This window comes from Oreochromis niloticus, linkage group LG10 (genome assembly GCF_001858045.2).
Source record: "Oreochromis niloticus isolate F11D_XX linkage group LG10, O_niloticus_UMD_NMBU, whole genome shotgun sequence".
NCBI classification, from domain to species: domain Eukaryota; kingdom Metazoa; phylum Chordata; class Actinopteri; order Cichliformes; family Cichlidae; genus Oreochromis; species Oreochromis niloticus.
Window position 1 is genome coordinate 21340034 of NC_031975.2, and position 13883 is coordinate 21353916.

At 39.6% G+C, this 13883-nt stretch overlaps 1 protein-coding gene across 2 annotated transcripts in view; it reads right to left on the bottom strand.

The window, feature by feature from the left end:
• Window positions 1–441: 441 nt before the first annotated feature.
• The window catches only part of dpysl3 (dihydropyrimidinase like 3), a 33187-nt gene continuing 19745 nt past the window's right edge, over window positions 442–13883 (bottom strand). The window contains exons 8-14 of one of the 2 annotated variants that reach the window (XM_025910714.1): window positions 13036–13156; window positions 12109–12265; window positions 11564–11705; window positions 10573–10743; window positions 7407–7586; window positions 5623–5776; window positions 442–2239 (exon numbers count right to left, since the gene is read on the bottom strand). In XM_025910714.1, the coding sequence (XP_025766499.1) occupies window positions 2145–2239; window positions 5623–5776; window positions 7407–7586; window positions 10573–10743; window positions 11564–11705; window positions 12109–12265; window positions 13036–13156 (1020 nt within the window). In that variant the 3' untranslated portion in view covers window positions 442–2144. Of the gene's footprint in view, window positions 2240–5604; window positions 5777–7406; window positions 7587–10572; window positions 10744–11563; window positions 11706–12108; window positions 12266–13035; window positions 13157–13883 lie in introns of both variants that reach the window. The other variant, XM_005452545.4, reaches the window with a different exon arrangement.

The following is a 13883-nucleotide window of genomic DNA, read 5'->3' on the forward strand; positions in this document are numbered from 1 at the left end:
GAAAGTGAGTCATGGCAATTTCTCACACAATACATAGGAATGACCTAACACACAAAGTGCATATACCATGATGGTGCCAGAACATTTGTTCAAACAACGTCCAGAATTAAAAAGTAATTATGGATGCAAAACAGATGTGAAGTGAAAGAAGCAAAGTTAATCAAAGTAGATCATTTTTATAGTGTATCGTACAACTTTCATTTGCTGCTAGTGCATTTGTTGTAATATTTTCAATTATATATCTGCTTCAAACGATTGGGAAATTACTGCATCGTTTTTCTTTTTAATTTACATTTTATGCAAAATGCCAGCTTTTTTGGAAACAGGGTTGTAAAAAACTGTCTTGACGCCTTGCTTTACACACTCAAACTATTCTATTAAATATTCACATACATCTTGATGTTAAATAATGAATATTATAAAATAAAACATGTCAGCCAATAAGTTGCAACTCATGTTTATTCCGGAAACAAATCATACGTCCAAAGCACACTGTATTTTTGACCTGCCATCTCTGGGTTTCGATACAACAGTAAAAAAGAAACAACATAAAAACAGTAACAAAGGTTGTCAAACTAACATAAATACAACAAACCACCTGCCAGATTAAAAAAAAAAACACAATCGTCTTCCCCTCTCCCCCACAATGGGCCAACAACAGAATATAAAGCTTACCTTACTGCACTGCAATCCTCTGCCTTATCAAGAAACAGCAAAGACATGAAAAAAAACCCAAACGCCCCCCAACACAATCACATCCAGAGTATTTAGGTAAACTGAACTGGGCTCAGTTATATTCGGGCTGATGTTAAATGTGCTGCATTAGAGGGCTATGCTGTGATGACAAGGGAATGACGGGGTCCCCCTTGTCCTAGTCTTGAATGAAAAAATAAAGCCAGAGCTAAAGTGTTATCATAAAGCAGGTTTGTTATACTTCATCAATTCATTGCATCAATCTTTTTTGTTGCCCTCAGTTGCAAAGCTCTTCAGTTAAAGTGGTAGTTACAAGGGACAGTTACATTTATTTTTAATTCGTGTGATCATCCTTTCATAATCTTTTTTCCCCTCCCTTTATCCTTTTCGAGATGATTCAGGATTGCAGAAACAGCCAGTAAGTTAGAAGCAAATGCAAAGGACGGTTTTCTCGCAAAGCTCTTTTTTTCTAGTGATGATGGAATGCAGGAAACAAAAACTCATATAAACCTTTTTTGGGATTTAGAAAAAAATCTGAAGAAAAAAATGTTTCTAATAATTCTTCTTTCTATTCTTTTGTTTTCACATAATCTTTCCCAAGCAGATTTGTCCATATTCGTTTTTTTTTTTTTTTTTAAAACATCAATAATCAGTACAGTACATCATGGGGATGGTAGTCACCAAAAAGCAAAGAGGAGGAGTGCAGCAGTATCATGGATCACGTCACCCATATTAATGCGGCCCATGCAGCTCCATGCCCGACAGCACTCCTGCCCTCAGATTCGATAACTACCTTTTACTTGGTCCAGGAAACCCAAACAAGCTGCAACAACATCGTCCACAAAGCTACATCACATCTACCATATGTACAATGCCACCTAGAGCTAACCAAAGATACTGCAAGATAATACATGGCTACTGTGGAATCTAGTGTTATGTTTTGCTGACTATGGAGCAAGCAGGCTACTGAAAAGGGGTGACATTGAAAGCCGAACAGGATGAAAGAACGATAGCGTCATTCTGAGACATGTGGTATCCATTTTCCTTTGCGAGCATGGTTTGTTTTGTTTTTGTGTGATTATACTGAGTTTTGAGTCATTTTTTCACATTGCCAAACTACCAGATAACTATTCCATACAGATGAGTAATGAGACTTAGATCAGTCATGTGAATTTGGTGGAAATTTCACACTTTCAGTAAAAAAAAACCCTCAAAAACCCAACCATCTATATACTTGACGCTGGTTCACATTCCAGAGGAAAAGGGATACTTTTCTCATATGAGCATAGTAGCATTGTGACAGGTAAGGCATGAGGATTCAGTGTTTTGCTTTTTTCTTTTGTTTGTTTTTGTAACTTTGAAATAATCGTGGTCCTCTGCATCTCCTCCCCCCTCCCCTCTTCAATCCTGCACTCTGGCTGTTGTCATTTTCTTTCTGCGTGTCCTGCTGTTTAACTGAGAGATGTGATGTTGGAACGACCACCAGGGGGCACTACGATGCGCCTTCCAGCAGGCCTGATGGGGATGTCATCAGGGGTGGGAGGACCTGCAAAGAGAGAAAGGGACAAGATAAAGAGACCAAAGATATCGGTGGGGGGGGGGGGAGCAGAAAAGCAGAGTCAAAGAGTACAAAAGGAAGACATCTGCAGGGTTTCTCTGAGAAATGAACACATAGATTTCTAATTAAACCCGATCAAATTCCTATAAATTACTTGTGCTTGCATGGAAAACACTGGCAAGCAATTTAGATATGGGAGGAAGATACATTTATAGTTATGCACTGATATTCCCAAGTGCATGGTCATGAAATTAATGTTAAAGTGCGAATTACATATGTCTTTGTGTAGGCTACTGTTTACTTTAAAACCCCAATTTTTCTTAAAGCTGTGAAAATAGGTCATAGGGTAAATATTTATCATACAGTAATGGGTAAAATGTTCTTTTACCCTGTAAGATCTAGAGCATTTGGCCTATCATATGTTTTTTTAATCTCAACATCATAAGCCTATGAAATACTATGCTATTGGTGATGTCTCAGGAATGTATAAAAGTTATATTATTACTGTATTAAAATAAAAAATAAAATATCCCACAACAGGATTAAGATCTCACCAGACCCCTCATTTGAACCCCAAATCAGTTCTCTGCTGTAAAAAAAGTAAGCCCCTAGCATAAAGTGTTACAAAGATATATAATCATCTAATATTTTGCCCCTTCATATCTGATTGGTTAGGCTTTACGGAACTAAATTAATTTCTTGGGGTGACTGGGTTGAATTTAAGCTCTAACAATGTTAAACCATATCAAATGAGTGTAACTCGATCACATATACAAAGAAGTCGGAGCGCCTCTGCCCTTGTGCAAATTAGGTTATGCTGTGTCGTTTTGTTGAGATGAAAGTAACATAACAAAACCACTGAGATAGTCTTATATGTTGGGACTACAGTAATGTGAAAACATGTGACAGATTAAATAAATCAGAGAACTGAAGGACTATTCAGACAAGGATGATGGGATTTACTCCCTTTTGCCCTCCACTGGAAACCAGTAGCAGCATTTGTCAATCCTGTCAGACAGGACAGCTTTCATGTCATCACGGCACACAAATAATTGCCATGATGCATTCACGTTATTACTTTCCCAACACTAGAGGGCTTCTTGAAACACATCATTATCTATGACATATGGTATGTATCACTGAGGTGACAGGGGAATGCAAATGTGAGCAGACCTACTGCTGTACGAGGACTGTGAAACATTAACAAAAGATGCTTAAGTCTGGCATAAAGAATGGTGTTTCCAAATGATAAGTCAGGTTGTCTAGTCTAACAAATGATCAGTGCGTATATAAATGGAAAGTGGAATGATGTCAGACTGTGATACACTGTGTCTAAGCAAACAATCCTTCCCAACTTCTTCCAGACAAGCAAATGCACTCTGCAGGCGGTATCCCAGGAAAACTATAACAGATCAGACTCAGTAAGAGAGCATGCACACGAAGGCACATAGACTTGTACAACAAACTTACTTAAACACGTTAATATTTCAAAGCCTGGGAAAGTAGGAGCAGTCTTACTCCCCTCTTAATTCATGTACTCAAATTTAGAAATTCTTTCCAGTGGAGGTCATTGTCTTTTTTCATCACTGAGTTCAAACACTTGCAAAGACAGGTTGCTTAATACAGTAAATGCCAAACTTCATTATGTACAGTTGTTTATCCAAATGAGTTATCAGCTTTTAAAAATTATCCATATATTTGTAACGACTTCCAAAGGCTACAGTGAACCCAGCTGTGGTCTCTCCAGGTTAACCAGAGTTGCTCTCACTGATGTAATGCTACACATGGACACATTTAGTCAGTCAGGGAGGACAGAATCAGCTACGGTCGCTCTGTTTGATTGTAAAACAGCGGAAACACTGAGTGGCTCGGGATTTTAACACGAGTATGAAGCGTCACTGCTTGGTAGCTTGACAAAATGCATTTCTCACATTTGTTTACTTGATGCTAATCTAGTGCTGCCCTGACACATGGGCACAATCAAACTGTCGCTCAGCAGCCCAGCAAAATTGTCAAATGTGAATGTTATTGTGATCTCTCACATTAGATAGGGTATCTTAACAAACCATGTCCAGATGACTGCAAAGGCTGTACTCTTTTAAGCTCGAAATGTAGGTTCAAATGTGGTGAAAACTTCATTTCCTGCAGCTTTCTAAAAAGCCTTTCAAAGTATTTTCTTTTACGGTACCTTGTTAAATGCAATTGTTGGCTTTTTGCCTTTATTTAATGGACACATTTTAAGAGAGACAGAAAAGAGGATGAGAGAGAGAACGATAGAGAGGAATTACAGGAGGTAAAGGACCCGGGGCAAAACTTTACTAAATTAAGAATATGAAAAACAGACACAAAGCTTAACACATATCCTGGCTTTACAAAGCCTACAACAGTTCATGTTGCTAAAATATTAAGAGGGCTTGAATTCTATTAGAGAGGCTGTATTACTTGTAGTTGATTCTAATGTCAACATGTGTTATCTTTGCCAATATCCATAGATTCGTATAAAGAAATGGGAAACTTATGTGTTTTTGTGACAGGCTGCTAGTAACAAAGTGCTGAAAGATACAATTTAAAAATGTCTGTTTGTTAAGTTGTCTGCTATGTGCAAACACAACACAGGTTCATCCCTTGAGTTAGGTGACTTTTTTTTATGCTTGAATGAGTCATAGGTCAGTGTTAAGTGGTTTAATAAAAACATTCCTCTGAAAATAGTCAGGTACGAGGACTAGACTGGAAATGAGTGAAAACTATGAAAGACCTTTGAAATAAAAATGGCAAAACTGTCTTGCGTCTTGGGAGCAAAATATAAAGTTATATAAAGTGGATCAAGACGTTTGCACATATTTAAAACGCTTTTAACATTAAAGGCGTGTTTAATCCAGGGTCATGTTTACTTTACATCGAACAACACTCAAGTGAAAACTTTTACTGACTGTGTCATAGATTTAATTTAATAGAGTCTTCAATCAGACTCAAAAGAACTCAAGCAACTGCCTTAATGAAATGCACAAACAGACAGCTCTTTTTGGAGCATTATGTACTGCAAGCAAATGCATGCCATACTGTGCAAATTGTAATGCATGAAACGAGATAATAAGAAATTATTGGGTTCCTCTCCAGTCAGCCGAGGACTTTTAATAAATCATTGACAAAACGCAAAGACATGATGAGAATCACATGGCTGTTATCTGACTTCATATAATGAAGTAGTAACTGAGTTAAAATAGAAGAGTATGAGGGTGGTTTATCTGATGACCATGGATGCTCCTCTAATGTTTGTACGTACAGTATGTGGACAGATACGTGGAAGAAATGACAACACAGGGATTGTTGTTCTATTAAGAAAGTGGGCTCACCGCATGGTGCAGGGTTACCTGCTAGACTAAATCCAGACTGGTGCAGGTTTCTGACAGGCTGTTTGGTTGGAGAAGTACGGGCCGAGGCCGAGGGGGTACCGCCACGGGACATGGAGAATTCAGAAACTGGGCCATCGTACATTCCCCTTGGCACTGCCCTCAGAACAGCCAACTACAGGACAAACAGAAAGAGCAGAGATGGTGAAAAGAAACATAAAGCATGGCAGATGTAGAAACAGAACCAACATGCAGGCACTAGGAGAAACATTATGGCATTTTACTGTGCAACAAAAGGTTAAACGCAACTAGCTTCACACATGTTTAGCATTACATGGCTGTCTGTATAACTGTTTGTGTGTCTAAATTATATATGCATCTTTTCCTGCCAAGAGTCAGTTCCAGATTTACAAATCCACACAAACATACACAGAAACACGCAAACTAAAACACGAACACACACAATCAAGACCTTCTCGAGGTTATAGAACAGAGGAGTCACCAAAATACAGTTATGTATTTATAAGCTTTCAAATCAAGTTGAAACTATTAGCTGCCTGTGAAAAGCCATTGTCTGTATGTCTGTCAGTGGCGTGACTCAGTGGAATCTTGGAAGCTCGGTCAAGACTTAAAAAGAGACATCTGTGAATGAAGAAAAGCATAACAGTGACTGCTACCAAGACAAACAGCACACTGTTACTACAGCTCCATTTTTTCATCAGCAGCCAGCTGTGAATTAAGAAACTGTTGGGCTATGAGATTTCTCGGGCCGTAAGAAGATGGCAAGAGAGCAGAAAGCAGGGGCTGCTTTAAGTATAAGCTGCTATAAATCACATGGTTAAATGGGCTCATTTCTCACACTTTGAACAGATGAGTAATACTTTAGGGTGGGTGTCTAATGAAACAGTGCTACTTAACTACAGTAGCTTTCTGGGTTTGGCCCTGACTGCACATTAACATTTAATTTACCTTTAGTTTGGGTTCTCTAAGTTTCTACATGTATATCTTTTTCTATTCGGATACTTTCACAAGTTCTCCTTGATTTCCCACCTATTCAGGAAATAAATAATCAATATGGACAATATGTTTTTCACCTTACTGCCAACTGATACCACTCCCATGTCTGTATGCTGAGTATGAAGCATCAAGCATGTATAGCTTAGCATAAAGACAAACTCCCTATGTATCAAGAAAGCATCAAGCTCTCTCCAACCTCAGCTACTCAGTGGCTCTTGCTGTAATCAAAGCCACCTTCCTAAATATCTTTTAAAATCGAGAGTCTAAAGTTAAAATGGAAGTTTAATAGTATGAGTAATCCTCTTAGCGTGTGCGGTAGGTCTCTCTAAAAAGTGTTATCCAAATCCAAAGTCAATGTATCTTTATTAATCCGAGATGACAAAGCCATGACCACCCTCAGTGTATGGACCTTACAGCGTCTAAGCACAGTTGGTGCCCTGTGGCTGAACCTTGGAGGGTGATGTCAGAGTTATTATATCTCCCCCACGTCCCACTTCATTGCCTCCTCCGTGGCTGCCCTCTTTTCTCCCCGTCATCCTTACTTCCATTTCACCCTAGACTCTCCTTTCCTTTAGGTACATCCTAGAAGGCCTTAAAGTCCTTCACTGAGTTTTTTTTTCAATTTCCTTTGTATTCTATGGTTTTCTAGTTATGTTATTGTTATTCTGGCAATCTAACAGTGCAGTGAGTACTGCGACGCAGTTCATGTTGTTCAGTTCAAGTTTTATACACTAACTATATTACCACATGTAAAATGTAGGCTGTAAAAGAAGAATGACTGCACTTACCTGCTTCCTGGCTTTAATACGCTTATAGGCAAAGTCAGGGAAGGGAGAGCAGGGAATGAAGCGGCCCACTCCGGAGGTGGCGTGAAGGTTTCCATCTTCCAAAACGATCTTACCCTGGCAAATCACCACTAGTGGGGCGCCACGCAGCTCCACGCCCTCAAAGATATTGTATTCAGCAGCCTAAAGCACACATATGATATCATCAAAGATTGTTGCAGCGGCAAAGAAACTAAAGTTTATTAGATAAAGTTTCCTATTAGTTATATGCTGAATGTACTCTTCAATGACTGAGGAGAAGAGGTTAAAAGTTATCTCTCTTTCTCAGATTCTTTATCATTCATCACCTAGTTCTTTACACTTGTCTGTTTGGCATGTACAAACAGCTGCCCTCATCCAGCTGGGCTCAGATGCCTTCGTAGTACTTTGTAGTATCACTGCCCTTCCCTTCTTCTGGCTCTGTATGCTCTTTCACTTTTCTTTCTAATGCTCTTTCCAGTTGTCCACTTCTTAATGTTTTCACTCCCTTGCCTTCTCTTGCTTGATTTCTGTAATCCTTTGCATTTTTTAACCATGTTGTGCTGTTCATCCTCCTCCATTTTTCCTTGTGCCAACTTTCTTTTTTTGTATGTACGTGTAATCTCTGATGGTCCCCTCCCCTCATTCCATTGTTGCTTATTTCCTCTGCACACGGCCCTGTTTTCTACTGCCATCCAAATTCAGGCCAGAACAGGACATAACTAAGACTCGCTGCATGCCAAACATGATGTCATGACTAATCTGAGCGGGCTCTCAGTGTCCAACAGTATTGCTGCCTGTTCTTCTCTATGTATCCAAATACCCTTATGCGCATCTATGTATTTTATGTTGACAATAACAAGCAATCAAAACCAGATGTGGGTTTACTGATAACACACTGAGATATAACACCATTCGGGGAAAGCATTCCCCAACACAGTGTGCTGGTAAGCAGGGCAGCTCCCGTTTGATTTTGCTGCCCATTAAGGCAAGACACTTGAAGACAATAGGATACAATGTAGACTACTTAGCTTACATTTAGACAATTATTTTTGGAAACCAAGTTTTAAACACATCATATAATCTAATGAAATGTGTGCTTATTTATATTAATGTCCAATAGACAAGTTGTCTTTGAATAAGCACTTGAATGTGTGTTTTGGAAGCTTTTTTTCCCCCTGTAGTCTGAAAGAAAGCATGTCGCTGATGAAAAACAGGCCACGCATTTAAAAATTGATCAGGGCACGAAAAAACAATCGTTTTGCTGCAATGGTTCTCCTTAAGAGAGATTTATTTGAAGTGGGAGCTGCTGTGCTCTTGTCATCTGTTTACCTCAGTGATTTTACAGCTGGAAGGGCGACCAGGAGGAAATGAAAGGGGTGACATCATTATGTAAGAACCCATGGATCCTCGGTGGATGTACTCCACATTTAGAGAAGGCATATTATTAGTCCACTTCTCTCTGTTTCACGTCTTGTTCCTCCATCTGGAGACAGCGCCATACTCTCGTCTTCCAACAAAAACAAATGTCATCGAGCCTTTAAGCAAGACAAACTGAAATCTACACGTTTCAATTCATCACTCCTACGATCAATTTAGCAACTACTAGCTTTTCGGCAAATGCATACTCTCCCTGCTCGTGGACAGTGTTTATGCGAAAGCAGGATTTGTCCTAGGCTGCTGAAGCCGTAATTTCCTGTGTGGACACTTCCTCTGCTGCTGAGCGGCCCGAGAGGAATCTTTTAACATCTGCGTAATGGCAGAAACCTCATTACTCATATATACCGTGCGTACTGTACACAGTGTGTATGTGCGGAGGACAATGTGTGTGAGGCCCTTGGCTTAAACTGGAAGACTGTGTACAACAGGATGCAGTTTCACATTTCTAATGTAATTTCACTTTCAGTATTGAACTCTGAACTCATAACTACACACATAGACGCTCAAATTTCGAACGGCCTTAGGTGCAATTTAAAAGGGTTATTCATTTACATTCTGCTGGCCTTTTTACACTCATTTCCACCCGCTCTCTTAGGAAAATGTAACAAAACATTTCTTTAATGTGAAAAAAACCCCAAAGTGCTAACCTATAATATTATACATAACTCAGTGCATTGGAAAGCAGGAGGAAATGGACTGCACTATCACCTCTGGTCCAGGCTGCATATTGCGTGAGATGTTTCCCATGAAATCAAAAATACAATTCAACCAAAGTTGCTTTTTACTTATGAGACGTGTAGCTTGCCAACAAGCAGTGTATACAGATGTCCAAAATCTCCAAGGTTTTATGAAACCATCTGAAATATTAGTGTTTACCGTAACAGGATCTCATACAATGAGAGCCATTCTTTAAACCCACTTTTCCAATCATTCATGTATTTTGGAGGATCTGCGCAACTGAAAGTGATATAGAGGAAGGAAATACCTCTTGATTATACAGCACATAGATTCTCTGTGGATTAACTGCAGTTCTGCTGAACTAGACATTTTGGCAGCATTTGCATCATTGACAGATGTTTGTTTGCTGTTTGTCTGATTTTGTTGAATAAGCAAGGCATAAATCTTTTTTTTTAATAAATAACTACTTCATCATTATTAAGGAGTTTTGAATGTATTGAGTCTCAGCATTGAGACCTGGTCTTGTGGTGAGCCCAGTGTGGAGTGGAATTAGTGAAGATCCACTGAGAATTCATTTCCGTTCCGAGGTACTCAGACCTCTCTGGAAGCTGCTCAAAAATGTGCTTTTTTTCCCCTCCCTAACTTACTCCTAGTCTCCCTTTCTCCCTCTCTCTCTTCCTCAGTCTCTCTTTTTTCTTTGCCTCTTGCACGCAGATGCAGACACTTACCTCCGATCGTATATTCTACTTGTCTGTCCGCCCGCCCAAAAATACATCTCACCCTTTAAAGCACAATTTTTATCTTTTTTTTCTTAATTTAAAAAATGCCAGATGTTTTGAGGTTTTTTTGTAACACAGCTGTTATATTTAACCAACTAAATCAAATAAGGTTTTTGTGAGAACTTGTGAAGCGTTACAGTGCCTATAGTTTTCCAGCATAAATGTAAAACAAGTAGAAAGGGAAGCAAAAAAAGTAAAAAAAGAGCCAGGACCTGGTAATTGAATTTAACTGATACTTTGGTCTGAGTACATACCGAGTTGTGTGTCTTGGCAGTGATGGTGCGAATGGCGTCTGTGTCCCAGATGACCAGATCGGCATCGGAGCCCACAGCAATCCGACCCTTACGAGGGTACAGGTTCAGGATCTTGGCTGCGTTAGTGCTGGTGACGGCCACAAACATGTTCTCATCCATCTTACCTGTAGTCTGAGAGCAAAACAAGCACAACGCACGAGCAAATATTACTGGAAATGTCGAGACTGGATCCATTATCCATATATTAGCATTATGGAGCACACCCTACAGCATGTAGTCCTACTACTGAAGACACATTGTTCAATTGACTGAATGGTGTATTTGTGGTATTAATGTAAATGCATGGAGGACATTTTAAAACTTTAGAATAAACTTTGTTGTGAAAACATCCATAAAAACAGTTTCAGATGATGCATTTTTCTTACATTTAAATCTCTCGACATAACACACTACAAGTAAGTGACGGTTCAATATTTTAGCATTAAAATATGAAGCTGTCATTAATGGGGGATTTCTTAGAAGATGAGTGGAAGCAGGGAAAACAGCTAGCCTTTGTCAACCTTTTAAAAATAGACCTACCGACAGTCGGTCCAAGTTTGGTGTGAGCCAGGATTCTAAGTACTTGTGCTAAGGAAATGTATTGAGTTTTATGTTTAAAAGCCTACCCAAATTTCAGAGCCAGCAATGCACTTTACAGCAAAGCTCAACAAGGCTGCATGTTAATTATACGGACACAGTGATATAGAGAAAAAAATAAGGCTAGAGTGCTGTTTAAAGGGGAAAAACAGAGGTGGACATGTAAAAAGAGACATAGTGGAGCTGCCGAGTGAGGCAGAAGCAAAAGAAACACCACAGGTGACTGCTAAAACAAAGCTAAGGGACATAAAGTTGCTGACGTTCCTCTGGGAAAATGGTAAAAATCAAATGAATCAAGATAAAAATAAAAATCAGACGTCACCATGCGCCTCTATCAGTATGTGATTGTCCTCACCACAGCTTTGTCCCAAATGAGAGCCATCCTCTCCTCCACTCCATTGACACCTTCTGGGATCTGGGTGAAGTCATCCTTGCCAATGGCCTTCTGGGCCACGCTGAAGGTGCAGTGAGCGCTGCCAGTCACGCTCAGGTCTCCACTGGGAGGAGAAGAGGCATATTGAAGGTATTACACCAGGACAGTAAAGTCTGTGTACAGCATTACAGTTCTGTAAACATAAGTAAATATGCTTCTACTTCAGCAGGAGAAGCAAAACAAAACAGAAGAGGGACTGAAAGTAAAGAAGTATGCAGCGTGCCAGAGTTTGTCCTTCCAGTGTAAACCATTACTAATGTTTCCTGTTTCCACATGAAGCAGTAACTCACTTACCAGATGAAGTCCATTTCTTGCACAACAATTGCTGATTTTTCATAAGAAACACAAACTTTAGATGTATCTAAATCTAAAATCTAAACTTTAATAGCTACACAGTGGTGTTCACGGCACTTACAACAAACAACATTTCTGCACAGGCAAAGTAAAGTTTCAAAGGGGATGTGTACCTGGACAGGAGTGTGTTCAGATAGTCTGGAGTGGTAGGATCAGGGCTAAGAGGAGGTGATGTTACAAAAGAAGCTGCTTTGGCCCAATTCTTGCTCCAGTAATGTGTCCCATCAGTGCCCAGACTGGCTGTGATTGGCTCCCCAAACACAACATTTCCTGGGAAAGGAAAATCAGTCAAAACTTTGTTAGAAGTCAAAGTGCCAAGTGTGAGGGTCTCCATTTGCATAATCATCAGTTGCATTAGTGCACCTTTATTTTTATTTTGTCAGCAGTTTAGTCTCGCTAAAAGCTTTGGCAATTCATGTGAAAGTTTCCAGCAGGGGGACCATGCCAGCATTGGCAATGCACAAATTCCACTTGCTCAGTTGCAGCTGAGGTTGTTCTCTTTCATGAACGGTTTGAGTCCTGTCACTAACACATGTGTGCTCTTATGCTTCTTCACAGTCCCTCGCACTAACATACATTTATTATTTCCTGGTTTTCATATAACAGCTCGGGAATGGAGCCAAACAAACGTGTCAAGCTCATAAACGCTCCTAATGGATTCACCTGAGTGCACAGAGAAGGCTATCTGAGGTCAGCAATCTGGTGTGTTAAAACCTCATTTGCCTTTCCACCAAAGACATTCAAACACATATTGTTCTTCTCTGCTTGTTTTCATCACATTCTCAAAAATTGTTAATTTCACAATCCATCTACGCCAGGCAGGCTCTTGGTTCACATCTGTTCTATCCTCTAAGGAAAAGTGTGTGTGACAGCTCAACCACAGAAAAGACCTGAACAACAAAGCTGAATGTTACTCTAAGAGTGGGATATTTTTTTCATTATACCAAACAGAGACAACTCAGCGTATACATTTCTAGTCTTGGAAAACACAGAAAAAGAAAAACAAACATATAAAGGCCAGGACAAATTCTGCTTTTTACCTTTTTTCCGGGCCTGTGAGATGATGTCAGCAGCACTCTTGCTCATGACCCGTGTCACATAGAGCGGACAGTTGGTTTGGCTGGCGATGGTGATGGCACGAAATACCGCCTCTGCCTCCAGCTACAGACGAAAGAGCACAATGCGGTTGACTCGGGAATGTTTTTCCCATTAAGATTTTGTCAAACAAACTTCAAATATCACGACCGCAGCAAATTATACATTTTTGGAGCCGTATCATTTGAATAATTTATTTTGAACCCGGACGACAAGGAGAAGCTTATAATTTTAAAACTGGGCAAGTCAAGGATTGTTTCAGTTATATTGTGTTTGGGTAGTTAAATTTAATGCGATCAGCAAACAAATGCTTAAAAGAAACTTAAGTGAGGTCAGACTAACACCCAGTACTTGCAGATTTTCCAAGCTGGAAAGCTTTAAAAGCAAACATATTGGACACATTTTAGACACATGTCCACAATGAAAAGCACCTGGTGTTTTATTGTGATTATTGCATTTCTGAAATCTTCATCCCCATATTTGTAAATGCTGGCTAACGAGAACTAGAAATGACTTTAAATAAAAAATTCTACAACGGTTTCAAGTAGAAACGTCACTGCCTCCATATGATGCAAACACTGTTTTCTTTGAGTCCAGAGGGTCAGTCTGGCTTCAATGACCACTGAATTAGTACTGAATAAGATGGTGTACACTAATAGAGAAACACTTGTCTGACTTTGCCTGCTTAAGAAAATCATGTTACCAATTTTTTAGATTCTTGAGACTCCACTCAGCTACTTGACATTATGATACTGGTGGGACAGGAACCCTCTGCAGCAGCACAGAATGGAAA